This window comes from Telmatherina bonti (genome assembly GCF_933228915.1).
Source record: "Telmatherina bonti genome assembly, chromosome: 5".
NCBI lineage: Eukaryota > Metazoa > Chordata > Actinopteri > Atheriniformes > Telmatherinidae > Telmatherina > Telmatherina bonti.
The window spans coordinates 18,745,130-18,773,119 of record NC_136623.1 but is presented as its reverse complement, the minus strand read 5'-3'; the positions used below and the strand labels follow the sequence as shown (position 1 = coordinate 18,773,119).

The following is a 27,990-nucleotide window of genomic DNA, read 5'->3' as shown; positions in this document are numbered from 1 at the left end:
TAGTAACTATTTGTAACCATCTCTTCTCTTTGCTCAGTGACAAATACTCTGTGCAAGTTTACTTCCTTAGCAAACAACAAATAATCACAAGGCCACCCACTTGGCAACAGAGAAAAAAAATCTCTTCGGAATCTGTTCCTCATCTGTCGAGCCATTTTATAAAGTAAAAGCTCAAAGTAAATAAAAAGCACACTTTCCAACAGTCCAACCATGGTGGAGCATACTTTCTTTAGTCAATGTACCTCCTTTTGTTTAAACCCCAGACCACTTTCTGAGTCTGCATCTAATCAAGCCTCCAGCCCCATTATCTCTCCCTCCCTCTGGCTCCCTCATTCCCCCAGTCTGACCTTACATGGAGAGGCATCAGGGTTGATGTCATTGAATGAAGAATGCTGCAAGAATCCAGAGAGAAAAGAGAGCAGGAGGAGGAGGAGGAGGAGGAGGAGGAGGAGGGGGGTTTGGGCAGTTTATGAGCAAATATACAGAAACCGAGAGAAAGAGAGAGAGAGAGAGAGAGAGAGAGAGAGAGAGTGAGTTGCTGTTTACATAGTAATACACAAGTCCAGAACCAAAGTCAAACGAGAAAGAACTTGTTTGGAAGGATGGTGTCACTCCTTTTCCAGACTGAAAAGGATAGGGGGAGGGTTTAATATCTGCAGAGAGGAAGAGAGAAAGAGAAGTTTGCTGTACAGATAGTTCATACCTAGAAGCCAAGAAGAACAAGAAGAGCAGAGGGAAGTAAAAGGAGGCACATTCTGCTCCTGACAAGGTATGTAAAGTGTTTGTTTTTCATGCTGCAAATCAGATCAGTTGAATAACTGGCATTTCTACTGGGAGCAAACCAGCATAGATGACATAGTAAGTTAATATTTTGTCTGTTATCATGATTGTCCAGATTTCTTTTTTTTTTTTTTTTTTTTTTTTTTTACTACTGTGGACATTTAAAGGAATGTTATTTTATGACCTGACAATCTGTGTGGCTATCACAAACAAGCATTTAAAATATGACGACTGGTTCATAGTGGGTGGTGTCCACGAGAATGTGTCCTCAGCTACGCGGAAGCACCGACAGGAAGTCCAACTAAAAAGTTGACTAAGCTAGGTGGCTAGCGATGCAGCTGGTGGGTTTATGCGCTTCATAGAGAAAGGTCATATAAACTGATGACGGTGCAGTTAACAGAAACCATCTACTTTTCCTTATGAGGTAAGGGGGAAGAGACGGGGCGGTGTTTGCGCGTTAACCGCCAACACCTATTGACTAAAGCCTGACACGCTGGGGAACGTAGTGGTGTGTGTGGTGCGACCGGAGCTAAGGTTGCTGGGAGTTTGATTAAAAGGTTTTATTTATCTGTCCGTGGTATCAGGTGAGTGTCATTTGTGTCTCTGTTATTAACGGATCTACCTTCTGAACAGACAAAGCTGTTGTAGTAACAGGACTAGCTAACGTGGCTTAAACGTACAATTAACACCACATAGTACGTGTTGTAGGTGTTACGGTCATTTTTCGCGCATCGACGCCTTCCTTTGCTAGCAGTCGTCGGTGTAAAAACCCTTATTTCAGGTTTTTGTTGGACACTTCTAAAGCGTTTCAATAAAATAGCACAGCTGCCATTGTTAACCTGGATTATTTGCGATGACTAACCTTTCCCTGTCAAGCAGTGGTCAGTGTCTTTTGAACCTGTTCACATGCCACGATGAGTGGATCAACGCTGGTTGATGACGATTACAAATCTGTCCAAAGGTGGCTCGTTTTTTTTCTCTCCTCTGTTGCATCCACAGTGAAGTGAGGCCTGTTGGTTTCTGCTGCTCCCTTCCCCCATGTACAGTATCATGATGGAAGAACTAAAGGTATATAGGATCACTCCTGGACGCTGAATGACTGGATAGTGTCATCTCAAGATTAATAACATAAAATACATAGTAGAAAAAAAATAAATTAAAAAAAATAAAATAAAATAAAATACATAGTAGATCTGTTTGTGATCGCATTAGGCAAAGCAAGTTTATTTGTATAGTACCTTTCATGTACTGGACAATTCAACTAGATTTATTTGGTGTATATTTGGATTGTTTTTTCTTTTTATTTGAGTATGCCCATCCACATAAGTCTGACTTTGTCCAAAGGTGATGTAAACTAGTTGGAATGTGCCATACTTGCAGAGGAATAAATATTAACAGCACATACAGTATATGATTGACATGAAGTCCAGATCTTTGTCAAACAAAAGGTAATGATTTAGTAAATTATTAAAAAAGAAAAAGAAAAAAAAAGCTGGTTGTAGGATTATTTCATTGATTAATTTGAACTGATTCCCTGTATGCTTGAGATAATCTGCATCAACTTCTGATTATTTCAGATTTTCAGTGGGGGGGGGGGGGCAGTGCAGACTCATGTGCAAATAGAATAGCTAATGTGACTTGTGGTGAGTTAGATTATGTTGACAGAGTGTGAAACAAGTTGTAGCAAACAAAGATTTTGCAACCACTCTGTGCAGTCTTAATAGTGTAATTGTTAATGTAGTCATTTTTGTGTCACATGTGTTGGCATAATATTGATTCTGTAAAAAAAAAACTTACATCGCTTGCTGAAAAAAATCTAAAATAATGCTACAGGTTTAGGTCTTAACTGCTACATGTCTAATACAATGCTTAGTGAGAGCTGATAGTAGTCTAATGTCCAAAAAATGCTGCATTTGCCCTACGCATGCTGTCGGACTCAAGTATTAACAAATAAGGTTTATTTTCACAGAAGTCTTAAGACAAAATATCCCGTTTTGTTGATTTTTTTTACTTGAGTAAAAGCTGTTATAGTGTGTTTCTCTGTCAGACCTACTGCACTAATTCAATGTCCAGTTACAAGTTTCAAAAGATCAAGATACAGAAGGCAAAAATGCTATCTCTGAGGCTGCAAATTAGTTCACAAATCAACAGATCCCATATCACTTACATTCATCTTTTTCAAACACCTCATGCTGGTATCTGATGTGATGTCCTCTGTGATATCTCACCCAAGAAGTAAAATGTGAGAAAGACTTTGCTGTTTAGTCAGAATTTTTCCAGCTTTGTAAATGTGAAATTCCTTTGCTTATCAGGAACCCTTAACCCAAAGCCACTGTAAACTTTTTTTAAAGAACAACTTTATCTTGCTTGAACTAGCCGTGGTGCTTGTGTTCTGATGCTTCAGTAAATTGGGGAGTTGAAACAAAAATCTTCAAATGAAAAATGAATGGTTTTGTGTTAGCTGGGGTGATGAGGAATCCTCCTTAATTGTAGCCTCCATGAGTCAAAACACACAAGTTATTTCATAGTAGGCATCTGACTCAGAGCGCTTCTTGCCTAGTACTTTGATTTAGTCTTTCACTGTCTTGTGACTCTTCTTTGGCCTACATTACTGTATTAGTGCAAGCAGATACGGCTGCTGTATGTGTGTGTGTGCTGGGGGGAGGGGGGGGGGGGGGGGGTAGTCTGACACAGAGTCCAGTGGCTGATGTTACAAGTTTTGAAATGTTGCCCGCTCACTCATTATAGTCTGAGGGGGGAGCACAACACTGGCACACAATGCTTATCCAGTGACCTGTAAGACTGGGCTCAAAAGAGTTGTTTGTGCCTGCATTAGTGACCCCTGGCCTAGACACGCTTTCCCAGAAACTGGGCGTGCTATTAACATCAGAACAATGCAAAGTTTCATCAACAGTGAAGCAGTCACTGATACTGAAAGAAATGGCTGGAAATATTGTCAGAAATTCAAGGTTTTATGATAGAAAATCTAAAAAAAATTTTTGTCATTTTATAATTATTTAGGTTTTACCTAAATATACATATTCAGAAGACAAAGTAGTTGTAATTTGGGAACATGTCCCTTTGATGAACTGGTGACATGTCCAGGGTGTGCCCTGTCTCTCACCCGATGATTGCTGGGATAGGCCCCCAGCTTCTCCGTGACTCTAAATTGGACTAAGGGTACATTCACATCAGGATAGTCTGCTAGACTTGGTCTGATTGGGGACTTGGCTCAGTTGTAGGGGGGTGTATCCATGCAGACCAAGATCTTGTTTACGTTGCACTTTGGTCAAACGAGCCAAACAATTAGAATAATAAATCCCCATTCTCACCAAAGATGGCACTGCACTCATATTTAGCGAAAGAGAGGACAAGACCGGTAACGTTGTTTCCTCTACTGGTGAGTTAAACATGAAGCAGGAAAACTGTCGCTGTTTTGGGTTTTTCATTTTGTCTTATGCAAGTATACTGCAGAAATACACTGCAATGATAAGCGCAGTATGAAAACCAGATGAGGCAGAGGACCCTTAAAGGGGTGCTATTATGGTATTTCAAGTTTTCAGAGCTTTCTACAGTGTTACTGTGTTAAATCCTCATCAGACATGTGAACGACACTGTTTTTTATCACCTAAACGCATGTTTGAGTTTGAGTTCCAGCACGCTCTCCGTTCGGTTTCCATGGCGACAAAAAACGCGTCGTTTTAGAGATTTTTTTCTACTTGGAAATCCTTGTGACGTCCCGGGGGATAAGGATCGGTGATTGGTTACCTTCTACTGGTTAACTAGGGCATGTACAAATACATCAGGCGGGTGGAAAACGTCAAATAAAGTTATTTCCAATGATGGCTGGTGAGTTTACCAAAGAGAGACATCCTGCTGCATTTGTTGCTGTTTTCCACTTCGTTTTCAGGGTCTGATTCAGGTTCCAACATGTAGGGCTGTATGCTATGTGTTGACATTGTATGTTGTTGTTTTTTTTTTATTGAGTTCATATTAGCCGAATCCTTCTGTTTATGAGATGTTACAATGACGGGAAAGCAGTTGCGGTGCGCGCTCCCGATGTAGCGCGGCGGCGGGAGGCGGGGCTTAATGCGGAAGAGTCTCAATCCACTCGTTTTGCCCGCAGGCTGATCTGACAGCCTACGGAGAGGGACGGTCTGAAGTAAATAAAGCGATTTGTGACAATAACTCGATCAATCCCAGCCCTTCTGGTCTCAGAAATAAAAATAAATTAGCCTGAAACACACATAATAGTTCCACTTTAATGTAATCACAATGTATTTACCCACAATGCAATACTACCCCAAAGGCAGGAATTGAGTTCTTGTTTGTATTTCGCTTCCTGTATTTAATCCGCTTGCCAAGACCTGCGTTTGTAGGCCAAGTCCGCCTCTTTGATCCGAATCAGAATTTGTTTGGCACATTCACAGCTCCCCAAACACAGCAGACTTTCCGAGCAAACAGACTAGGGTTTGGATTTAAAAGAAAAAAAAAAAAGCTGATACTAATGTGCCCTAAGTGGTATTAAAAAAAATAAATGAAGACTGGATGGAATTTAGGGACTACAGTGAACTTGCAGTGGTAATGCATTGCTTAAATGTTTTCCACCACTACACGAGTCAATCCTCATCAACATGCCGTATTTTTCCTAAATAAGATTAGGTTGAAGATTAAATTTTGAGGCACCACGTTATGCTGCTGGTAAGCCATCAATGCAGAGACAAACACAAAAACTCTGCTTGGTGCAAATCAGCTTTGCTTTTATTGTTTTGTTTAAATTACTTCAAAACAAAATGTCAGGATCCTCCTCTCTAGCCTCAAAGAAATTTCCCAGTTTTCCCAGACTGTGATTGTCTCACCCTTAATGAATGAAACCCTGCTGGTTTTTATGTCCTTTGGGGTAGTTAAGCTATTTATATCCAGCCTCTGTCCTCCTGCATGTGTAAATTAGTTTGCGAAATGAAGGATATTAAAACCGTCTGGGCTGGGGTACCCAGACTTTGACAAGAAGCTGTTTCGTAGTCTTTAAAAACAGCCTAGCAATGTGGAGTTATAAGTTTAAAAGCTACAGAGTACAGTGTGTGATTTCTGCTGGGGCCCTCTCTCCGTACTACAAGAAGCCATCCTCTTTCACAGCACTGAAGTAAAAATGATTGAATGCAGCTTTGGATGATGTCATTCAGTTCAAGTGGTGGGTGAAACTTGAATGAGAGGCAAGGGGAGTCGATTAAAAGAAAATAAAAAAGCACTGTGTTCTGCCACAGCACGTTGATCTGTACTTTTAGTTGTGAGAATAACAATCACTTCTCGTTTTCTCATTAAGTGAACAAAAATAACAGAAGAAACCCTCAAAGATGCAGGACAAATGATTAGAGGGAAGCAGAACAGGCAATGAAAAGGTGATGTCATAGAGTTGTTTTTCCAAAAATGTTCCTCAGCAGAGGGTCTCTCTCTTCCCGAGGATCAGGTTTCAGGACAGATTTGAAGTAGACTGTCTGGGGCTGAGTGCATAGCTGATCTCACCCAACTTAGTCCCTCGAGACTGCATCAAGGAACAGATGAAACCTTACCACAATTTAACGTCCATGTTGAATAATAAAAGGTCTATTGTCTCTTTTAGACAGAAGCTTCCACACTTTGATTAGAAGACCAAATCACAGTCTATATGTCCTTGTCAAGGACTTCTTTGACAAGGACAAAAGGATTTAAGTATTGTGTTTAGAGTATTGTTGATATTAGGTCCACTTAATTGAATATGAAGTAGGTCTTTGTCAAACTTAAAAAGCAGCCACCAGTTGTGCTTTCCAAATTACAGACCACTCCCCCCCCCCCCCCCCCCCCTTTTTTTTTTTATTTTTTAACTGAATTATTTTTCCATTGCTGCGAGTTTCAGCCTGGTCCAATTATGTGTCTGAACCAATACGATCAGCAACTCTTAGCTTCTCCAGTAGAGGTTCACCATCTGCCTTTTATTGATTCACAAAACCATTTTCTGAATTATTTAACAAAGGCAATATTGAAACGGAGCTAAATTCTGTAGGGATATTTTCTTTCTTTGCAAGTCAGTGGACAAAAACAAAACGCTGTTCTTAGGCTTGGCTATACAAAAAGCAGTTTTTTCTTATTGTAAGTGTGACACAGACGTGCCAACTTAGACCAGTGCAGTAGCTATCAATTCAGATAAGTATAAGCATATCTTTTAGAACAGTGTGTATTTCACAAAAAAAAACTGCCCAGATCAACAAGTCATAAGAAAAACACTGTTAAACACAAATAAAAGCCATTTTCATTGAATGATGAGAATTAAAAACAAGAAGCAACCTTTTTTTTGCCAAAACAAGAGATGGCTTGAACTGGATCTAGTTGCTCTTTCACATGCTGTTATAGAAAGTGGCACAGTGTTTCTATGCAAGTATAGCAATCTTTGCTATCTGTCGTGTTGAAGTGTTATGTCCTCCAATTAATTGATTGTATTCATATAAATAAAATTGTAACCTCAAGCATGTCATGTTGACTGTCCTGTAGACAGATTGTCTTGTTATATTGCATGGTTGCAGCTTTGTCTGGTAATGTCTGTAATGCAAATATGCATTACAAGTCTGCTATGGAAAAGGATGAGTCATAACCCTGTGGGGTTCAAATTCTCTAACTAACAATTTTAGTATGTCCATGACATATTATAGGATGTCTCATGACACAATGCAACAGCTGGCACTTTCAAAAGAACATAATGGGTTTGGCTAAAATTGCTCACATATAAATCTTGAGCAAAAGGAGGTAGGCAGAAAAAGGAGAAGTGCTGTTTTTTGTTTGTTTGTTTTTTTTTATCACAGAAGCTCCAGACATGCCACCAGGAGGAGAAAGGGTTTATATGGTCGTGTCAGAATTTAAAGCGAAAGAATGAAACACCTTTCCAAATGAGTTTAACTTTTACGCTCAGCTCTTTATACAGTCTGTCTTACAAGGCTAAGAGCTTTTTTTTGTCATTTCCCTGTTTACAGAAGCTTTCATGTTTGTTATATGTAATGTTTTGGGGTTAATATCTCTTCAGTTTGTCTTTTTATATTGATAATTATTTTATTTAGAGAATCTTTGAAGCAATAAAATGCTACTTACGCATTCTCATTAGGAGGAAAAAATGCATTAACCCTTTGTGAAGTAAAAACCCCTTTCAGACATGAACTTTGCAATATTAATGACTTCATGAATGTATTCAAGCTGCAGCATTCAGTCATTCAGACATGGATTACATTTATCTGAACAGCCTATTTGAGATTTATGTACCATAGTGACTGAAAGATTTTAGCTAGATATTTAATGTTTAAAGAATAGAGGTTTAACATAAAGTGCCCAGAGATATTTCTTTTCTCAAAACTTGTTGGACTAATGTAACAATTCTTATCAACACATCAGACGTGCTGTGGAAGTGTAAAACATACTGTAGATAGAAACAATACTTTTAAATGAAATTCTGTTTTGGTGATTTAAAGCACTTTGACAGGTTTCAGACTTTATTGTTTCTTTTAATTGCCTCTTACAGCTTTTAGCCTTATCTAATTTATCCTGGAGACATTGTTTACAATCTGAAAGCTCCATGTGTGTTGGAAAACCTGCAGTACAACCCAGAAGGCTGCAGGGATCGTGTTACATTTTCATTCCTGCTCATATGAGATGGGCACTAAAAAGGACAAGTTCAGACTTTTATTTATGTGGGATTAATGAATGACTGAGAGTGGTATTAATTGTTCTTATAGTCATTGACATTTATGAAGGCATCACTTCCCGGTAGTCTGTAAGAGGATGTAGAGAATAACTATCACATGACAGATCCATAATAATGACATGCCATCTATTGATGCACTTTGCTTTAATTGTTTCCACATGTGTTTCTTTCATTTACTGAATATAGCTAAATAACATTTATTAAAAGGTGTATAAGGAGTTGCAACCCAGGTGGTTTTCATTTTCATAGAACTGTAAAGGTAGCCAAGTGTGTGAGCAGATATGTGCATGCATGCGTTTGCGTGTGCTGAAGGCGTGATCCATCGGAACAATTGTGCTTTTGACTCAAGGTCATGTTTTGATCTATGGGTCTTCAGGGAAATGTTCTTAGATTTGCTGCAGACTCTCAGGAGAGACACCACACTAACGTCAGCATTTGTTTAACCGCCAGCATGTGTGAAGTAAATATTTGAACTGAACATGTTCCTGACGCACCTCACACGTTATGATGGCTGCTTACGAGCATCCCTAGTGGAAAACGGTCTCACTCAAACCTTGCCAACCTTGTTATCTCTGTACTTGATGACACCATAAACAGGCAGGTGTTACATATTGTAATTTGTGTCTGGCATCTGTGAGATCTGCTCTGTTCTGTTGCAGATTAAAAATAATTTCACAAGCTTCTCTCTCTCAAATCCAGGCTAATTGACTTTGTTTTGAAGTGGCACTATTTTTGCAGACTGGTTGCGGAATATTTTTTGACACATGGTCCATCACTGATGCATTTTACTGAGACTTAAGCTCTCAAATATTAATCCAAGTTAATGAGCTGATAATTAAAATTAGTTTGCAAACTGTGTTGTTTTTTAAGTTGATCGAGGAGCTTTAATGTTCTCATTGAAGGCCGATAATCAGGCATTTTACTGTCAACGCCTGCTGCAGCTTTTCAGTCTACATCATCATTTTTTGTTGTTTTGTAGACAAAACAATTTCCAAAGCTGTTTTGTGTGTGTGTGTGTGTGTGTGTGTGTGTGTGTGTGTATGCGCCTCAGTTCAAATTTTTCCTTCATGTGTCATCACCTCTAATACCCCTGTAAAAGGCCTGACATGGACATGTTGCCAAGGAATGCAAAGCCCTTGACTCTTGTCAGCTGATAAATGTTGGTTTTCATCATTGGTCGTATAAACAGGAATCCTGGCTGTCGAGTTACCGAACTCTGCTGCAACCTGTTTCATACGTTCAGGTTAAACTGACTACCATATTTAATCAAAAATAATCCCGTAAGGCAACTGGTCATCATGCTTCTTTGTGTTCTTCCTCAGATAAATCCAGAAAATGGACGACTCCAGCAGCAATAAGCCATTCATGGTGACCTCATCGCTGAACTCCAAAGTCACCACCCCATCCTTCTACAACCAGCCAAAGAAGTTTGCCTCTGTCGCACCACCGCGGCCCAAGAGTCAAACCCCTCCCTCAGCTCCATCACCGACACCACTTGGAACAGCTGTTATTGGTCGAGTGGGAGACCTGCCTCCACCACCCTCTTCAGTCTGTGATGGTATTTGCATTATTAAGGCTACTTTATAAAAAACATTTTTGTTTCTTTCTTCAGTTTTATTCACCTGGCGAGCGCCCCATCCCACCCACAGTGTCTTTCATGCTAGTGTATGCAGAGCTTTCTGGTTAAAATATCCTTTATGGCTTCAGTTTTATTTGTATTAATACAAACAGCAAAGTCTTCTCAGGGCAACCTAATTCATTGTGATCCAATCGGAATAATAATAATGATGATGATGATGATAATAAGGCCTAGCTAAGAATCAGTTCAGTTTTCTGTCATTATCTACTTATACTTGTTTTTGTTTTGTGTAAAGTTATTTGATTTGTTTGAATCCACGATGTAATCCGTGAACAAAAAGATCAGATGAATTTTATGTACCCTATGGAGTTTTTAGACACTTGTATGAATATGTTTGTGAAGAAAAGGGCTTGCACATTACCATGAATTTCAATGCCTATGCATATAGAAATGAATTCACTACTGTTTAGCTTTTTTAGACACCTAAGTGGACACTTTGAGATTAAGCATGCAATGCAGAATGTGAAAAGAACTTTTGCAAAGAAGTACAACCACAACAACAAGGAGATACAGATTATTGCTGGACAGAACTTTGAACTGGAATTTTTCCTCTGGTGGACAATATAGATAGGACAACAACTTTATAATAATGTAACAACTGTAGGGAAGTTAGTAAACGAGTAAAAACTGAGTATTTTCTCTGTTGTAAAACCTACTTAAGTTTGAATGTTTGTTAACTTTTGTTTAGATATTTTACAGGTTAATGTTAAGAACTGCAGTTACTCTTTTTTAGTGATGGGTTTTTTTTTGTTTGTTTTTTTTTTGTTTTTGTTTTTTTGTTTTTTGTTTTTTTTGTTAGTCCCAACACTTATTTTTCTCCTGATGAATCGCTTTGCTGTAAAATCTCTGGTGGTTCTTTTCATGTTTCTTTGTACTGGAAGGATGATACTCAGAGTATCAATCTATTTTAGTAAAATAGCTGACACACTTCCTCTGACAATTATAAGAACTGTGAAAATGTTCCTGTGGTCTGAAAAGAACCTTCTAAGTTGTCTTGTGGATAGACATAAACTCAGCTGCACGTCTATCAGAGATCCGTAATATAATTAGTTTAAATTGTTTTGTTCCATTAGATATGGATGAGGAGGACTGTTTTATTGAATTGGATAATCGAATAAAATGTTAGTAAAAATGTTTTGTGTTGGCTTTTAACTAGCCTTTCCTTATTTTTGTCAGACTTCCCACCCCCCCCTCCTCCTCCACCGGAAGATGATTTGCCAGCTCCTCCCCCTGAATGCCAAATCGCAGTCATTGCCTCTGATGCCCCTCCTCCTGCCTTCCCTGCTCCACCTCCAGTGGCAGATGACCTGCCCCTCCCAGCTCCTCCTGAGGAGAGTGCTTGTCTACCCACTCTCTCTCCTCCCCCTCCCCCTCCCCCTCCACCTCCACCTCTCCCAGCTTCTGGAACCAGCCTACCTAGTGCTGCTGGAAACCCTCAGGTGAGTTGTGATGAAGTTGCTCTGACTGTCTGCATGATTTATTCTTTTGCTGCATCCAGCTGCATTTATTCATAATCTGATAATCATTTTAGACACTGAAGGACGTTGTTGTATGACCAGCGAGTCCATGAAGCAAATGCAAGGGATTCTGTCTCTTGAGATTTTCCCACAAATTCTATTAACATTAGTCTGGGGCAAATGGGCCAGTTTCATGCTTCTAACAAGATTATTGTGGATTTTTGTCACTAAAATAGACTTTGGAAACAGAGTGAAAGGGTATCTGTGCAGATGTTTACTGTTGGATTGTTTTAGTTTCATCTTGTTTTTAAGATAGAAAAAGATCAGTTAAATTGTTTGTGAGATTAAAAAAAAAGCCTAAAAATAGGAGTCTGTCTTGTTTAACAATTAAAAAAAAAAAATCCTACATTTGCACTTTTAAGTCCCATCATACGGTTGTTACAAGCTATGTTTACGGTCCGAAATAATTTCTCCAATTCTTCATCTTTGTATTGACTCATCTTGTATCTTTTGCTCAGTTGCGATCACATTTTTGTCTGAACAAATTAGGGCTGCCACAATTAGACAGTTAGCCGTGATTATGTAGACTTTAGAAATAGTCGATGACTAATTTTAAAATCGACTTATCTTATATTTTCTGAAGCTTTGTTTTTCTTTCAAAGCTGGCACGTGCCTTTCTGTCCTTTTACGGGCATGCCCAGTCGTGGCAGTTCAGGTCAGCCATAACGTTACCAGATAAGGTAACAGTATCATGGCAAGTTGACAACAGAGCTCAGGAGTTTGGGAACATTATGTAAAAATTAAAGTGTAAAATCTGCAAGGTAGAGCTCTTCTTCCATGGCAGTACAACGGCGATGCACGAGCATCTAAAAGGGAAACGCCTTGTGGCTGATTCAGTTTCTGAGGAAGAACAGTCGTTGTCTTGCTAAGCTAACTGACTAGTTGATTTGTGGCACTATTCAATACTTGAAAATGTAGCTGTGATGGCACAGACAAATAAAGAAAAACCCATACAAGTATTCATTTTTGTTTTCTTAAGCCTTGTTTTACTTATTTTGCTATAAGCTGAAAAGTTGATTAAAAGTCGTTGAATGAGCTATTATCTTGTACTAAATGTACTTTTCTTTTAACCTTTGCCAAGGAGGTTATCTTTATGTCATTTATCTATTTGTTTCTCTATTAGCAACTCTTTTTCTTCCTTCTGAGAATGGGTTTTTGTCTAAGATGGATTCCATCAAGTTTTGGGAGTGACTGGATCACCTTCTGGATCCAGGAATTTTTCTGAATGTTTTTTTTATCATTGCAAGATAGGGCAATTTTTAGTATAAATACAAATAACTCCACAATAAATGGTGCTTGTCCAAAAATACAGGAGAAGTTGTCAAAGAAAGATCTGCATGCCAGCAAAATTCTGGTTACTACGATCCAGAACAGGGGGAAAAAAAGTAAAAAAAAGTAAGGCATCGTTGAAATTTTATCACTGCAAAACAACAAATTAGGCAATAAACTTGCAACAAACACCACAATATAGACACTGAATTCATTTTCAATTAGTCTGATAGCGTTTACATATGAATTCAATATAAGATTATAACTTAGGGTGTAAATTGCAGAATGGATGGAAATAAGCTGTGTGGTGGAAGTCTTTGCTCTGACTGCTTTCCTAGTGTGTGATTATTTCTCTCCTCTTTTATCCTTCACCAGAGACTGATGGAGAAGCAGACGAGCTTTGATAAACAGCTCGACTCTCTGACTGGATTGTTGTCTGAGATGGAAACCAGGGGACCTTTCAACCCCAAGGTATACAGCACACAAGATTCAAGTGTCTAGCTTTAAGTTTTCCATGGAGCTGAAGAACAGATGAGAAGGAAAATAGCAGCCGGTGTTGACTCACAGGAATTCTGCTGGAGGGAGTTAGAATGAATCGATATCAAGGAAAAAAAGAGTAAAAGCAAGGTTGTTCTGTGAAAATAGTTTGGAGGGATGCCAAGATAGTTTTATAAGTTACTCGTTTGTTCGGGTTGAAAGTTTAATTGGAAGTGAAGTGCATACACTGCACACCAGACTGAAAGAGAAAACCAAAAAGTGAGGTGGTTGGTGAGTCACACGGAGAGAGGAGACACTTGCAGAGAGGGAAGGCGATGCACACTGAAGTGAGTGGGGAGTGTGTTGGAGCCAGAGTGTGCTGCCAGAGACTCAGTGAGAGCGCCATAAATGGAAGGTGTTTTTATCTGACTGGGAGGTACTGAATCAGAGAATAACATTGGCTCAAAACTGCAAAATAAATGTCAGGAAGACGAAGCACCGCTGATAAGCTCAGACTGTGGAGCATTTCCAGTGTTTACTTTAATCAAAGTACCTCATTTGATAAAAGTGTCTGCTTGCATCATGTAAGCTTAAGATCATATGCTCATAAAACGTAACTTCCTTATGTTCAGTTTTGGTGAAGGTAAATTTAATCATTTCAGATTTATTCTTTTACCGATGGCTGTTTTTTTTTTTATTATTTAATTTTGTTTAATTAGTTTTAAGATTCAGAAAAGAAATAACTTTGTCGTTTATCCACAGCTACCGAGCCAGTATTCATCAGCACCAGCACCCAAGCCTTGTGCCCCTCCCCCGACTGCTCCCAAACCAGCACTCTCCTTCCTTCCACCACCTGAAATGGGAGACCGCCCTCCGCCTGCACCTTGGGCCGAAGAACTTAAAGCCAGAACAAACCGGCAAGCCAATCACAACTCCGCTTCAGATACTCAGCCATTCACGAAGACTCCAGCTGTGGCTCCCAAGTCCAGTTTTGGAGGGAGAACACCGACAACATCATCTCTCTCACTCGCACAAAAACTCAACCAGAATCTGAACCAGCCAGCCACTCCAATCAACAGTGCACCAAAACCTTCACTTCCCACCGCCAGCAGCTCATTCCCTCCACCTCCAGCAGCTCCGCCTGCACCTCCTACTCCAGCAAGTAACATGGCTGCTGCACCAGCCCCAAATCACATCAAGAGTTCCTCTTTTGGGAGTCAGATGAATGCAAACCAAAACCCTCCTGCTGCTGTGCCTCCTTCTCAAACCAAGATGATGGGATCACCACCCTCCCCCGTGAGCCAACCAATGAAAACCACTCCTGCTTCAACGGTATGTTCCAGCTTTTAGCTCAGCTTGTATTGTAAAAAGGCACAATTGCACATCGTTTAGTATATAGTCAGATGCACAGCAGGTAAATAATGAATTATAAAATGTACTATTAGGTCTACAACATCTAAATCATAAAAAAATAGTGTTTTTGCTGTTTTATTCTTATTTATTTTTTGTCCCGTGTGTGTGACTGCAAACAGCCCTCACCTCCTGGCCCAGTTCCTATCCAAAGTGGAGGTGCTCCTCTTAATATGAGGGAAGTGGAGGAGCTGGAGAGAATGACCCAGGACTTCATTAAAAACATGGACACAAATCCACCTATCATTACCTCCCCTCTGACAGGTACAAATATTCATATTCACTGTTTTCAATACACAGTCATATTCTTCCATATGTTAATTAGAAAGTCATTAAACATAACTTGTTCTGTCGGCGTCTGCTAATGTAGATGAATAGTGGATGTCATTGTTGTAATTACAGTCATTATGTAGCTCCATGTTGGAGCATCTTGCATAGATTAATCAAAATCCTCTCAAAAACAGAATCACTCCTTTTGGTAATGTTCTCGATAAGAATACATGAGGGTGATGGAAAAGTATTGACTTTAACATTTCCAGTTCCCTTGTTGAGGATGTTGCAGCTTGGAGATTGTTGTTTTTGTGACGAATGTTGTATCACACATCTTTGTCCTCTTTTCTTCATTTCTTTAGAGGTTTGTGGGAAGTGTGGTGAGGCTCTCTCCCGTACTCAGCCAGCTGTAAAGGCCATGGATAAACTTTTCCACTCCAGCTGCTTCTGTTGCATGAGCTGCCATCGCCCCCTGCAGGGCATGCAGTTCTATGACAGGGATGGTTCTCCACAGTGTGAGAATTGTTATATGGTGAGGAAACCAATTTTTTTTTTTCTTTTTTAAATAAAATCCCCAAGTTCTTGGCAGATGGTGCTTGTTTCATAAGTGTTATTATCAACTACTTAATTATTAATCATTAATTTATCATCTTTTCACTTGTTCCTCAGAGTTCTCTGGCTGTGTGTTGCCGATGTGGGGAGAGGATTACAGATCGTGTGCTGAAGGCTGTGGGACAGTGTTTCCATGCCCACTGTTTCCGTTGTAGCACCTGCTCCTGCGTACTTGAGGGGGCACCCTTTATTACTGATGACAACAACAACCCTTACTGTGTGCAGGATTACCACAGGTGGTCTCACATTCCCCAAATAATTACAAAAAATATCACATTTCTTTTAGATATTTGGGATGAGATTTTTCTGTGCATTGTATTATATCAACCAGTGTTATAGTGGAAGACAACTGTGACAGAACATCTTAACCAGCACACATAATTTTGTAGCACAAGAAAGAGTTAGCTTGCTAAGTTTTTAGGAGTATTTGAATTTACAGATTCACCAGACCTATTAGACATTTTGATACAAGCGCTGGAGTGAAATGGCTTTGCTCTCCACCTCTAACTAATATCTCCAAATCACAGTTTGCCTGACAATCTTTTCCCACTGTCTTTCTGCCAATTAATGGTGAATTTTGTAGGTAACTAATGCCCTCTCGTCCTCCCTTTTGCAGGCGTTTCTCACCACTGTGTGTGAGCTGCAATGAGCCCATCATTCCAGCCCCAGGCAGTGAGGAAACTGTCAGAGTTGTGGCTCTCGACAAGAACTTTCATCTCAAGTGTTACCGTTGTGAGGTAATGCAATCAAATTAATGTTTTTATCCAAATAAATACACACTTACATGTGATGATAAATATGCACACTAATTAACTCTGCAGGATTGCGCTCGCCCTCTCTCCATCGAGGCGGATGAAAATGGTTGTTATCCACTGGATGGCAAGATCCTGTGTATGAAGTGCCACACCCAGCGGGCCAAGAGGGCTTCACAGTGATTGGCTGGTACAGCATTACTCAGTTCAACTATGAACCAAACCCTAAAGCACAGGATCGATCCGGCTGCCGGTTTTTGCCTTTGTAACAGGGCTTTGTTTAGTACATGTGTGTGTGCGAGAATGTGCATTGTGGAAAAAGTGTGTTTGCATGCTTATATGGTGTAGTATTCCCTTTGATCTTTGTCCACTTTATCCAGTGCAGAGGTAATGTACTGCACTGAAGAAAAGTCCCCTCATGTATTATTCTAAATATCTAATGCTCCTCTCTCCTGTCTGTAGCTTTCTTTTGTGAACTACAGAATAGGTTTCGTGCCAACTCAATGTTTACTCAAAAAATTTCCAGCATAACTTGCACAAGAACAGTTTGATCAAAAGAATAATCTGATGAACAGAAAGTTGCCTTTCTCTGTCTTTTGCCTAAACTTTGTTTGTAGCACCAAGAACTGGGATTTTTCCTATTTTGAGATCTTTACTGGTCAGTTTCTTTCTAAAAGAGCATTCTAACTGATTTGTTGTTACTGAGGCAGATTGGTACTGTAGGGTGAGAAGCATCAGCAACCTGACCATTTAACACATTTCACCACTTGGATTGGCTGGTGGTTGATAATGTCTTTTAGCATTTGTGCCTGCAAGCATGGTAAATGATGCTTCCCTGCCTAGAAAGTGCTTTATTTCAGCCAATCTACTCTGATAGCATTTTGAAGTCATCTAGGGCTATAACGCAACTGCAAAAAAACAAAAAAAAAACGGTGAATGTTCTTTTTGTAGTTTCTGTGATGTAAATTTCATAATTTACAAGCATGCTTTGAATTACATCTTCTTGCTTTTCTATGTTTGATCAAACTGCCATAATCAAAAGAAAAATCAAGTGTTTTATTCTTTATGAAAATAGTTTAGAGCTGATTCAGTCATGATATGTATTTTAAGATGCATGTTCTTGAGATGCAAGAAACAAACAAATAAATGAGCACAGGCTCAATCCCTGGAAATCTCATCTTTAAAACAGTTCAGTTCTGTCTGCAGCATGGCTGAAAACGGGACCTATTATGTAATCTTGCACAGTAAAATTAAATATACTTCTAGTGTCACTTTTTAAAATTTTTGGACAAATTTAGTTTAGACACCAACTACATACATATTATTGGTTTAATAGTTCTTAATTAGGATAGGAAACAGCTCTCGAAATATGTTTCTTTAAATAATATAATTTAAAGATCTAATGTTTTATAAATGTTAAAGGTTGAATATAAGTTGGATCTCTAATAGTATTAAAATAGTCTGTCTTGACAGCGGGACAGTAGAATTGCAAAGCCAGTTGAGGTAGGAGATGTAAAACACAGTGACCAAATGTGTCAAAGTAGATAAGAGGATTCTGATTAGTTGAATAGTTAAATTGTATTTAATGTTTGGTTTTTTCCTTTGTGTCTGTTGGTTGTTTGAGCCCACTCTTTTGCTCTTAATCTGTTCTTTTTTTTATCATAAATACCACTAGTCTATACATTCTTCAACATTTTGGACTTAAGTTTCTTCGTGTCTGTTATATATTTACATCTCGCTGTACTGTATTTCACTGATTTAAATGCTTAAACTTAATTGGTTACATTTTTACCCTGGCTATGTGCCTTTTCCATTACTGTATTCCATTGTTGTTTTGTTGGGGTTTTTTTTTTTTTTGTTTGTTTTTTTTTGAGTCTGGTTTGTAGCCACAGAAATGAATTTTCCTCCAAGAAAACTCTTGTAATTTATGCTTGCAATGAACGTTGTGCTGTAAACACCAGAGTGACCAACAAGACATGGCAACAGTGATTCAGCATTGCATGCTAGCTGTGTGATCAGTGAAGGCATTTCTATTAGTATTATTCCTTCTGTTCCAAACTATGACCCGCCACTGAGCCTGTGTCTTTGCCTCACGCTGTTCATTAGATGTGATGCTGCCTTCATGGCTGCATTTACTGGCATTAATGTGGTATGTCTTTGTATTACATGTGGATGCCTTTACTGAAAATGTTTTTATACATTTGATAATGTCTGAATGTGTACATGTTTAAAACATAATCTAGCCCTTCCCCTTCCTTTTTGTCTTTGTTTCTTTTTTTTCTTTGGCTGTATCAAAAGATCCAAATAAAGATCCTAAAGACGAGCTAAAAACTCAAATGTTTTGTCTGTTTTTCCTGAAGTATTGGAAGAAAAGATTTTGTTTTTTTTGGTTATTGTTAAAAAAGATGCCCATGTGACAGCCATTAGATGTGTTTTCTCCCAGACTCTCGGTGATGTGTTACGCTGACAGACTGTGACCTCCAGGACGCTCTATCAGTTGTTAACAGCCATGTGTTGCACTGATAATGACGATAGCAGATGTGCGTGTATGTGGTGCATGTGTATTTATGTGCAGATACTTTCCAGGAAAAAGAGCTTACCCCCCCACTTAATGCAATGTATAAGTAAAGGCAAGGTGTTGACTTTAACTCACCAGTCCCAGCCTGTTGTCCTGAAGCTTATAACACGGTGGATGGGAGGGACACTGAAAAGACAGTTTTCTGTCTACAACTTCATGGTTCCATTGATCATCTCTACGCACAGAGTGTGTACCCTAGTATTTACTCTGTCTGGATTCTGGAATGCAGAGTAAGACGAAGCTTGCAGAGTTGTTTTTTATCAGTCTTTCAGATGAGGAGAGAAGTGAGTGATGAAAAGAGATACAGAGCTGAGATGACAGCTGTTTGACGCAAGGGACATGAGGGAGAGGTACACGTGAAATGTAAAAAAAACACATAAGTAAAGATACTTGGACAACACAGGGCAAGAATGAGTGAAACTCCAGTTGCGCTTGAGGTAAGACTGGAAAAACCATGTGTGTGTATATATATATAGTATAATTAAGAAGCTGTGCACGAAGAGCAATGAGGCTAATTCATTTAATAGCAGACCTGTCTGTTCATTGAAAATTGCACTACTATAGATTAGTGGTTTTAAAATGACTGCTGCTCTCCACTCTATACATGCCAAAAGCAGTTTCTTTACATTTAAAATGAAAAGTTTAAACTGAATATTTACAGAGCATTGTCAATGTGCCGAAGAGCACCAACTCAACCTCAAGTCAGAAGCTGCCTTCAAATGTTTACGCAACAGAAATTGATCCATAAATCATATACTGCAATTAGTTTATGGAAAACATCTAACAAACAGTAAGATTTTGCTATTAGTAAGCTGCATGTTCTTTTTTTTAATTTATCAAAGCTGATCATTATCACTGCACAATATTTCAAATGTCAGCATCTGTGTTCTTATAGGGATACTTCAGTGTATATGACAAACAATATATCCAAAAACTGCTATTCTGAAAAAGCCTTTATTTAAATCAATAATTCAATGTCAAATACTAGTAAAATAGTCAACTGCTAAATGTTGTCCCGTTCTGCCACTACACAAAAATATTTGGCATACTTTACAGTGAAAAAGATGATAAATGAAGCTCCCGAACTGCTAAGAAGCTGCAATCCTTATGCAGTAAAATGAAAAACACACCAATTGACCCCTTAAGTCAAATACAGAGTAGGCATATATTGTGTCCAAAAGAACCATATTTCTCAGTTTCAGCATTGCATTTTACAGTCATAGTATTACGTTCATTCACAATTTACATGTTTTGCTTTTTATTGCAGTCAGTCTATAATCAAAGAATGCATTGCTTACATTGTTAGAATATTTTTGTGACATGACTTTGATTAAAACTTGAAAAACCTAATTAATCTCCATTTAGCATGAGCGTGTTGATGATAACGTTTCTCAGTGGTGTGCTTTTCAACCAGCCAGTCGTCCCACCCTTTACAGTGACCTATTGGGGCTTAAAATAATTCACATGGAAGAGTCGAGTTTAATTGGTAATTTTTACATGTTAGAAACTGGTGCAGTGTTTGAAGAAGTGGATCCATATCCACTAAACATCTGTGAGTAGTGCAAAGAAAACTACACTTAAAGTTTTTCTGGATATGCTGCTCTTAGAGGGTGAAATTTCATGTTTGTTTGTTTTTTTAATAAACAGCTTAATGTTTCCTTTGCATGGTCACTAATTATTTATGGCTCAAGGCCTGAAATAACCAATTAATTATTTGGTAGGAAAAGATTTCATGGTAAGCTATTCTGACACTGGATTTTTTTTTTCTTGAAAACAAGAATGTGTCTAAAGTTGGCATTTAATTTTGGAAAAGTTTTTGTTTGTATTGTTTGGTTTTAAAAGGTTGCTAGTGAAAATGTGTCAGCGGACTGTCAGCTATCTTACATCCTGAGCGTCCCTATACAAAGACCGGATAACTGTTGTTTAAAATATTGACATTATGGGCGCACTAGTTGTTGTCATGTTGATCCCTGGAGCACTACCGACTGCTTCAATAAAGTCAGAAGGAATAACACGAAATATTAGTCTAATGTTGTTTCTCTTGAATCATCTACTGTGTTTTCTTTACACAATTTCAGCCACAGCTATCAGTCCAGTCATTGTCACAGCCCGAACCTGAGAGGGGGCTTCAGCCTCTACCTCTGTTTCAGCTGCCACTCCCCACACAGGATCCCAACCAGCTCCAACAACAAAGCCAGCTCCAACCTGAGCTGCAGCAGCAGCAGCTATTAGAGTCAAACCTTGAGCACCAAGCAAATCCAGTGTGGATTAAACATCAAAGGCTGCTCCTCTTCCTTTTGGGATTCTTTTTATTCACTGCCATTTTGGGACTCATCTTCTACATGCAGCACAATCTGGACACTGACAGCAGTCACAATGCTGGTGGGCCAAGAGACAATGCAGCAATACAAGGTAATAAAGTTTGGAATTTCTTTTTTATTTCTAAATCTTCTCTCACTTTTTTTTTTTTTTTTTTTTTTTTTTGTGTAGTGATGCCGTGTGTCTCTCCAGCCTGTCAATGGGCCTCATCCCATCTGTCCACATCCACTGATCCCTTCACACAGCCATGTGACTACTTCTCGTCCACATGTGGATCTGATAGACTTTCACCAGAAAGCAGAGGGAGACAAAGAGGTCAAGGTATCCCAGGGCATCCACAAAACCAGAAGGAAAAGAGACAAAGAGATCGCAGAAGACTAACACAGGATAATATCCTGAGCCGAAAAACTGTGCTGCTGCAGTACCTCAGGAAAATTTTAGGTAGGAAACCGTCTGCAGCCTGTCAACATATGTTTCCCTCATCAATACACACACATGCCTCCACAACAAAACAACACAGTATTAGGATTGTTTGAAAACATTTGCACGATCACACTTATCTTTGAACACTCTTCATGATTCATATTGCGCATGCTGACAGTCGCTGTGTTTTCCTGTGGGTTCATAAATGAGTTGCTTTTTTTTTTTTTTTTGGTAGTTTGCCTTGTTTTCCTGGTGCTTCTGCTGTTGTTGTTGTGACATGCTTTTTTTTAAAGCTTGTTCTTCTGTTATAGGTGCTCCTGAGGATTGTCAGCTTTGTTTTCTGTAGGCTGTTCTCTGTTGTGTTTCCATACAGGTGTAACAGTTGCTTTTCTGACATTTAATGAAAAGCCGTTGCTAGCTGTCTGGTGTCTCTTAATATGTACATCACCTCTTTCTTCTCTTGCACCTCCTTCTCTTTTCCATTCACTCTTTCTTTATGCCCTCCTGTCAGGTCTGGAAATTCCATGTAAATTCAGTCATGAACAATTACCCTTAGTCTTACACCCATAAAGCTCCTCTTGACAAAGCAAATTTGGTTTTGAACATATCAGGCCAGGTAAGATCTCAGGTTTTTTTGTATGGGTGAAGATGAAAATAAAGTCGTTAGCTTGCGATAACTATAAGCAGACCTGCAAGACTGTGTCACAGCTCACATCTATAGATAAAGATACAAAGCAACAAAATCTTCAACATTTAAACTGTTCTAATGTTTTTGGGCTCCATTACAATAATATCAAATCAAATGTTAACTGCATTATTTGAAACCACCAACAGATCTGAACGCTCAGCCAAACTGAATAACTAGACATGGGACTCTGAAAAGACTGCAAGGATTAGTGTAACCATGAACTCGAGGAAAGGAGCTCACAAAGAAAAGGCTATCAGAGCAGACCATTTGGGCCTTTATGATGGAGTGGCAACACACAAGCCACTCCACGTTGAACAATACATGACAATTAGCTGGAAATATATCGGTGTTAATTGCTTTCATAGATTAATAAATTAATTTAAAAAATAGTCAAGAATAAAGACTGAACTAAAAATGAGAGAAAAATCAGACAGTTTTCAAAAATTCTGGACACTGAAAGCTCCCCATTAAGCCTGGCAAAGTATTACTTAAGACCACGTTATAATATTAAAGAAGACCTCGCTCTTTGCAAGCATAATATGAGAAAGGGAGGTGAAGGTAGGCTGCTGCACATTGCTATAACTATTTAACTATTTTTCCTTTCAACTGACGTACAGAGTAAACCAGGCACTGAGCATCACCTCATTATTATTGTTCCTACAATCAAGGTCAAATTTTTCTGACTGGAGCTGGTAGGCTTGTCAGGATAGAAGGAATAATTGATACAAAAACACAGCATGATCCTTACTAAAAGCATTTCTGAAAAATGCTCAGGATCTCAGGTTGGAATGAATGTATACACTTATGTAACAACCAAAAGCATGTAATTAAGAAAACCCTGATCTCTGATTGTATTTCTGTATCTCTATGTCAGAGGCCAACGACAGTTCAGATAGTTCAGCGGTGCAGAAGACTAAAGAATTCTATCATTCATGCTTGGACACAAAATCCATAGAAACCGCAGGAGCAGAGCCCTTCCTCGCACTCATCCAGAAGGTATGATAATTATATACTTTTATAAGAAAGTTATTGGCCGAAAGTTCCTAACAGGCTGTTGAATGTTGCTTTACTGCCAGGTTATGGGCAGTAGTGGTTGCTTCTTTGTTCTGTAGTTGCAACTTTAAAAAAGAATCAAAATCAGACGAAAATATTGTCTTTTACACATAAATTATGAATATGTAATAGTCTAAGCTTGCAAGAAAATGTTTTTTCTCATTTCACAGGACAGGCAATCAATTTTAATTTATGACCTCAGAATTTTAAAGATTATATTTGTAAAGTCTTCCTATCATAGGTTTATCATACACAGAAAAAGCCTTAATATGTCAAACAGACTCCAAGATGTGGACCAATGTCCACTGAAGGCTTTTTCTCTCTGCCTGACATTAAGGACACAGGGAGCAGAAAACTGCTGTTTCCAGTAGATATGCTCTCACACAGGTGATTAAGCAGGAATGTGTCTTTCATGACAGACTACTGCTTATGGAGAAGATATAAACTGAGTGCCTTATTGCGGCACCAATTAGTTTCCCCTCACATTGCTTCCTGAACCACTCTGAAGCCAAACCACACCCGCCCACTGCAATCATTGGCATTTTTGGTTTCTTTCAAGTTTTTTTCTACAATAACTGTGGCCCCTTCTTTTTATATGCTGTTATTTATTTGCTGTCTCCTCTCTGCATGCAGCTGGGAGGTTGGCCAGTATCTGGGCAGTGGAATAAGACAGATTTCAACTCCACCCTTGGTTTGCTAATGAGAGACTATGCCACTTTCCCATTTTTTAACCTATATGTGGGCAAAGATCCAAATGAAACTGCCCATGGGATGACCAAAAGATACATACAGGTTAGTATCCATCAGGATATATTGCAAGCCCTAATTATAATGATGGGACCAATGTTAGGTTTATGTCATGGTTGTAAGTAATGTTTCCTCTTGACAACAGATTGATCAACCAGACCTGCTGATCCCAATTGAATGGAACAGCAACACACAGAAGTCCGAAGCTAAAACTGAGGTTAATCATTCATTTTGGTGTTAGAGATATTTGTGTGAGCTTCATGTCTTGAATTGAGTGGAGTGTGTCTTTTGCATGTAGACGCTGCGTCCCTTTTTGAAATTATGTCAGAGGTACCTGGCCCTCCTGGGATCCCCACAGAGCAGAAGCATGATCCATGTGGGTATGTTCATCTCTTTGTCCTCTGAGCTTGCCGTAGCAGCTTCACCTCTGCACTATCGCCTGTTAAAAGGCCAGCTTCATCAGCGTATGACCATCAAAGAACTACAGGTACAATAACATTTCATCATTTCAAGTGTATGTTGAGGCATATTTAGCTTTGTGATCAGTGTGTCTGAACGTCTGAATTCCCTCTGTTATGTTTTTTTATGTAAATGTTTCTACAGAAACAAGCCCCTGCCATCAATTGGCTGGGCTGTCTGCAGACCACTTTCCATCCACTGTCTGTCAGTGAAGACGATTATGTCCTCCTACATAACTTACCCTACATCATTCAGATGTCCAACATCGTCAACAAGTGGCTGAACAAGCATGAACTGAGCACTAGGTACTGTGAAGCCATGAAAATATGCTGATCAAATATGAATATACTGTTTTTTGTTTCTGGGTTTTTTTGTTTTTTTTAAATTCCTTTATTTTGGTTCCACTTAGCGGTCCCCTTCATACATATATGGTTCTCAATCTGCTCCACACCCTGATGCCTGCCATGGATACTAGATTTTCTGAAACAGCAAATAATTTTTCTCTGGCTCTGGGTAATGCTGCTGAGGTTAGTTCATTTTTATGACATTTTGAATAAAATAAAATGAAATAAAATAAAATAAAATAAAATTGTGAATATGTCTGGACTCACAACCTTACTGTGGGGCTTTTTACCAGGAAGTTCCTCGCTGGAAAGACTGTGTGCTGGAGACCGAGCGGGGATTTGACTCAGTGCTCACACACCTTCTCAGTGAAAGGACAGCACATGGAGAGGTGAGCATGCACCATAACACATAATGAATTCTGTAGATATTCAAGCCTGTTAAAATGTCTTTACCCTTCAACAGGCAGAGCAGGTTATTCAAAACATTTTTGCCTCCTTCAAATCTCAATTACATGAGCTCAAGTGGACGGATCGGAAGTCTTTTCGACTCGTCGCGGAAAAGGTGATCCCTGGGGGGGAAAAAAAGCAACAAAAAGGAGTATTTGTGCATAAATATACATTTTGTTAGCAGTTTCATATTAGTTATGCCTTCTCTCTCTAGGTTTACTCTTTAATTCCAAGACTCTGGACTGCAGAGGAAATCTCTGGTGAAGATGAGCTTGACCTACTTTTTTCTGAGGTATTTTATTGACCTGCTCGGATAAACCTCTTTTCCCCGAAGATTAAACCTCTTAACATAACTTTATGTAATGCAATTAGCACATAACAACTGATATTATTGAGTAGAAAAGATTACATAACCATTATGAAACTGTTGTGAGGTTGGTCATGTGATATTTTCATTAATAAAGAACTGGCTATAAACCAACAACCTGTTTGATTTCAGGTGACTGTAAGGACAAATAATTTCTTCTCCAACTATATCCAGCTACTATCCCTTTGGCAAAAAAGACGCACTAAACTCTTGACTGCTCAAAAAGAAGTTACTGACATGTAAGTGTTGTCTTTACAGCTGTAAGCAAGTTTATTCTGGAAAATAGTCCAAAGCTTTGAATAATCTTTTCACATTTCTTTCAGTCTGTCTGTCACACCACTTCTATTGGGTAATGAACTCCTCTTTCCCATGGGAATGTTCATCCCTCCAATTTTCCATCCCACCTATCCAAAGTAAGATGTACCCTGATAAGGTAGCAGTATTTGACTTTCTTATTAATCAATTAAATATTAACATGCACATATTTGTGTGTGTGTGTGTGTAAACAGAGCAATGAATTATGGTGCAGCAGGTTTCCTTATCGCCAAAGATATCTTTCATCTGCTTATTCCTGAGAGTAAGTGGGATCCATTTGTTTACTTTAAAATGATTGTATTAAGCCCAAAAATATGGGCACTGACAATTACTTGTTATTAATAATCAGTTTAACTTGTTTGTGAAACCTGAGGACGCCATTCTATTTGCAGAGCAACCTGACAATTCTCAGCAGCAGCCTACCGAATAACTATCAGGCCTTATATCTGTTTTTAATTGATGAATAATGATAAAGAACTGACTCATACCTGTCCATTAAACACTATTTGAGTTCAACTTTCAATGTTTTTCCCTGAAACAATTATTTTAAAAAGATAACTCCACACAATGAATTTCAGATTTGAAACTCTTGCTTTAATTTGGATGTGATTACTCTTAAATTAAAGATAAGAGACTGTATTTTGAACTTATATGTAACTGTAAATTCGATGCTTTGATAATAGGGAGAAATAACAGTTATGTCAGTATCCAAATATTTTCTATTCTATCTGTAACATGAAGCACATTTCCTTCATTAATCCACAATAATAGCGTCTGTGTTGTTGAAGTTTACTCCCACAGTGAGACTGTGCATGCAGTGGGCCAATGTGTGTGGACTCACTACATCAATATGACTGAAAAGGGAGGTGGAGGTGGAGTACCTTGGCTTTCAGCAAAGCAGCAACAGGAGGTGTGGGTGCAGTATTCTGCACTGCAAGTGTCACTGCAGGTGATGGGCCAGCTTCAAACTTTGGCAGCTGTGTGGGACAACACTGGTGTGTTTACATTTTGTCTGACTCTTTCCTCAGGCTTATCATCAAAGTCTAAGCCAAGATCCAAGTGACACCTCCCTGTCAGGGTTGTCACACACTCGTCTGCTTCTCACATCTTTTTCTCAGGTAATTTCATCATCATCATCATTTTAACTGCTTTATCTTCTTCCTTCTATGTTATTGATCTGGAGTTTTGTATCTACATTTTCATAGGTCAACTGTGACGCTGACCCATACCATCATTCCATGCCCGTGAAGCCTTCCTTCTTGATTGCAGTCATTTGTGCCAAATCTAACCTGTGTCCTATAAGTCTTCAGTGCTCCATTAAACCTCAGGAAAATTCATCACAAACATGCTGAGAAATAATCTCTATTGACAAGTATGACTTTGTTTTGAAAAAACATATTCTGGGAACAGGGATGCTGGAAAAATGCTGTTAAAAAGACTTTATGTAAATGTAATTATAATTTGTAAAATCAAAAACATATAGTCCTGTTGTATTACCTGTTGTTTTTGTTGAATAAATTACAGGTAACTTAAAGGAATAAACATTTTTAAATGTTTTTTTTAATGTTTATTTAAAGTTCCAAGTGACATTCTCAGTATGCGCACAACAACTTAAAGATTATGCACTCTGTAATAGATAGATAATAGATTAAATCAATTTGTCTCTGTGGGGCTTCAAACGTTAAAATGCATAAAAACACCTCCTACAGCTGCAGGAATTGATGCTTCAACAGATCAATTTCCCTTTGGGGATTAAGAAAGTTTTTTTTTCATTTCATTTCATTTCAAGTTGTCGTTGCTA

General features: G+C 38.7%; 2 protein-coding genes across 4 annotated transcripts; both read left to right on the top strand.

The window, feature by feature from the left end:
* Positions 1–670: 670 nt before the first annotated feature.
* Positions 671–18,733, top strand: zyx (zyxin). Of its 3 annotated transcripts, none has more exons than XM_079241442.1 (10): positions 671–769; positions 9,826–10,061; positions 11,319–11,581; positions 13,304–13,399; positions 14,168–14,737; positions 14,938–15,079; positions 15,448–15,617; positions 15,755–15,933; positions 16,314–16,434; positions 16,519–18,733. In XM_079241442.1, the coding sequence occupies exons 2-10, from the start codon at positions 9,839–9,841 to the stop codon at positions 16,630–16,632; spliced, it is 1,878 nt and encodes a 625-aa protein (XP_079097568.1). In that variant the 5' UTR covers positions 671–769; positions 9,826–9,838; the 3' UTR covers positions 16,633–18,733. The 3 variants fall into 3 exon arrangements, with proteins under 3 accessions (XP_079097568.1, XP_079097570.1, XP_079097569.1); XM_079241444.1 differs by lacking the exon at positions 671–769 and adding an exon at positions 1,083–1,204; XM_079241443.1 differs by lacking the exon at positions 671–769 and adding an exon at positions 1,286–1,364.
* A 704-nt stretch (positions 18,734–19,437) lies between these two features.
* On the top strand, positions 19,438–27,541 carry kel (Kell metallo-endopeptidase (Kell blood group); the record flags this gene model as incomplete). The annotated part of the gene is made up of 18 exons (XM_079241065.1): positions 19,438–19,464; positions 21,106–21,439; positions 21,518–21,787; positions 23,332–23,453; positions 24,144–24,302; positions 24,403–24,474; positions 24,556–24,744; positions 24,861–25,021; positions 25,126–25,243; positions 25,354–25,449; positions 25,524–25,622; positions 25,722–25,799; positions 26,007–26,113; positions 26,198–26,287; positions 26,384–26,451; positions 26,978–27,138; positions 27,218–27,307; positions 27,395–27,541. 18 exons carry the CDS (start codon positions 19,438–19,440, stop codon positions 27,539–27,541), a joined length of 2,388 nt encoding a protein of 795 aa, XP_079097191.1.
* Between the last annotated feature and the right edge of the window lie 449 nt (positions 27,542–27,990).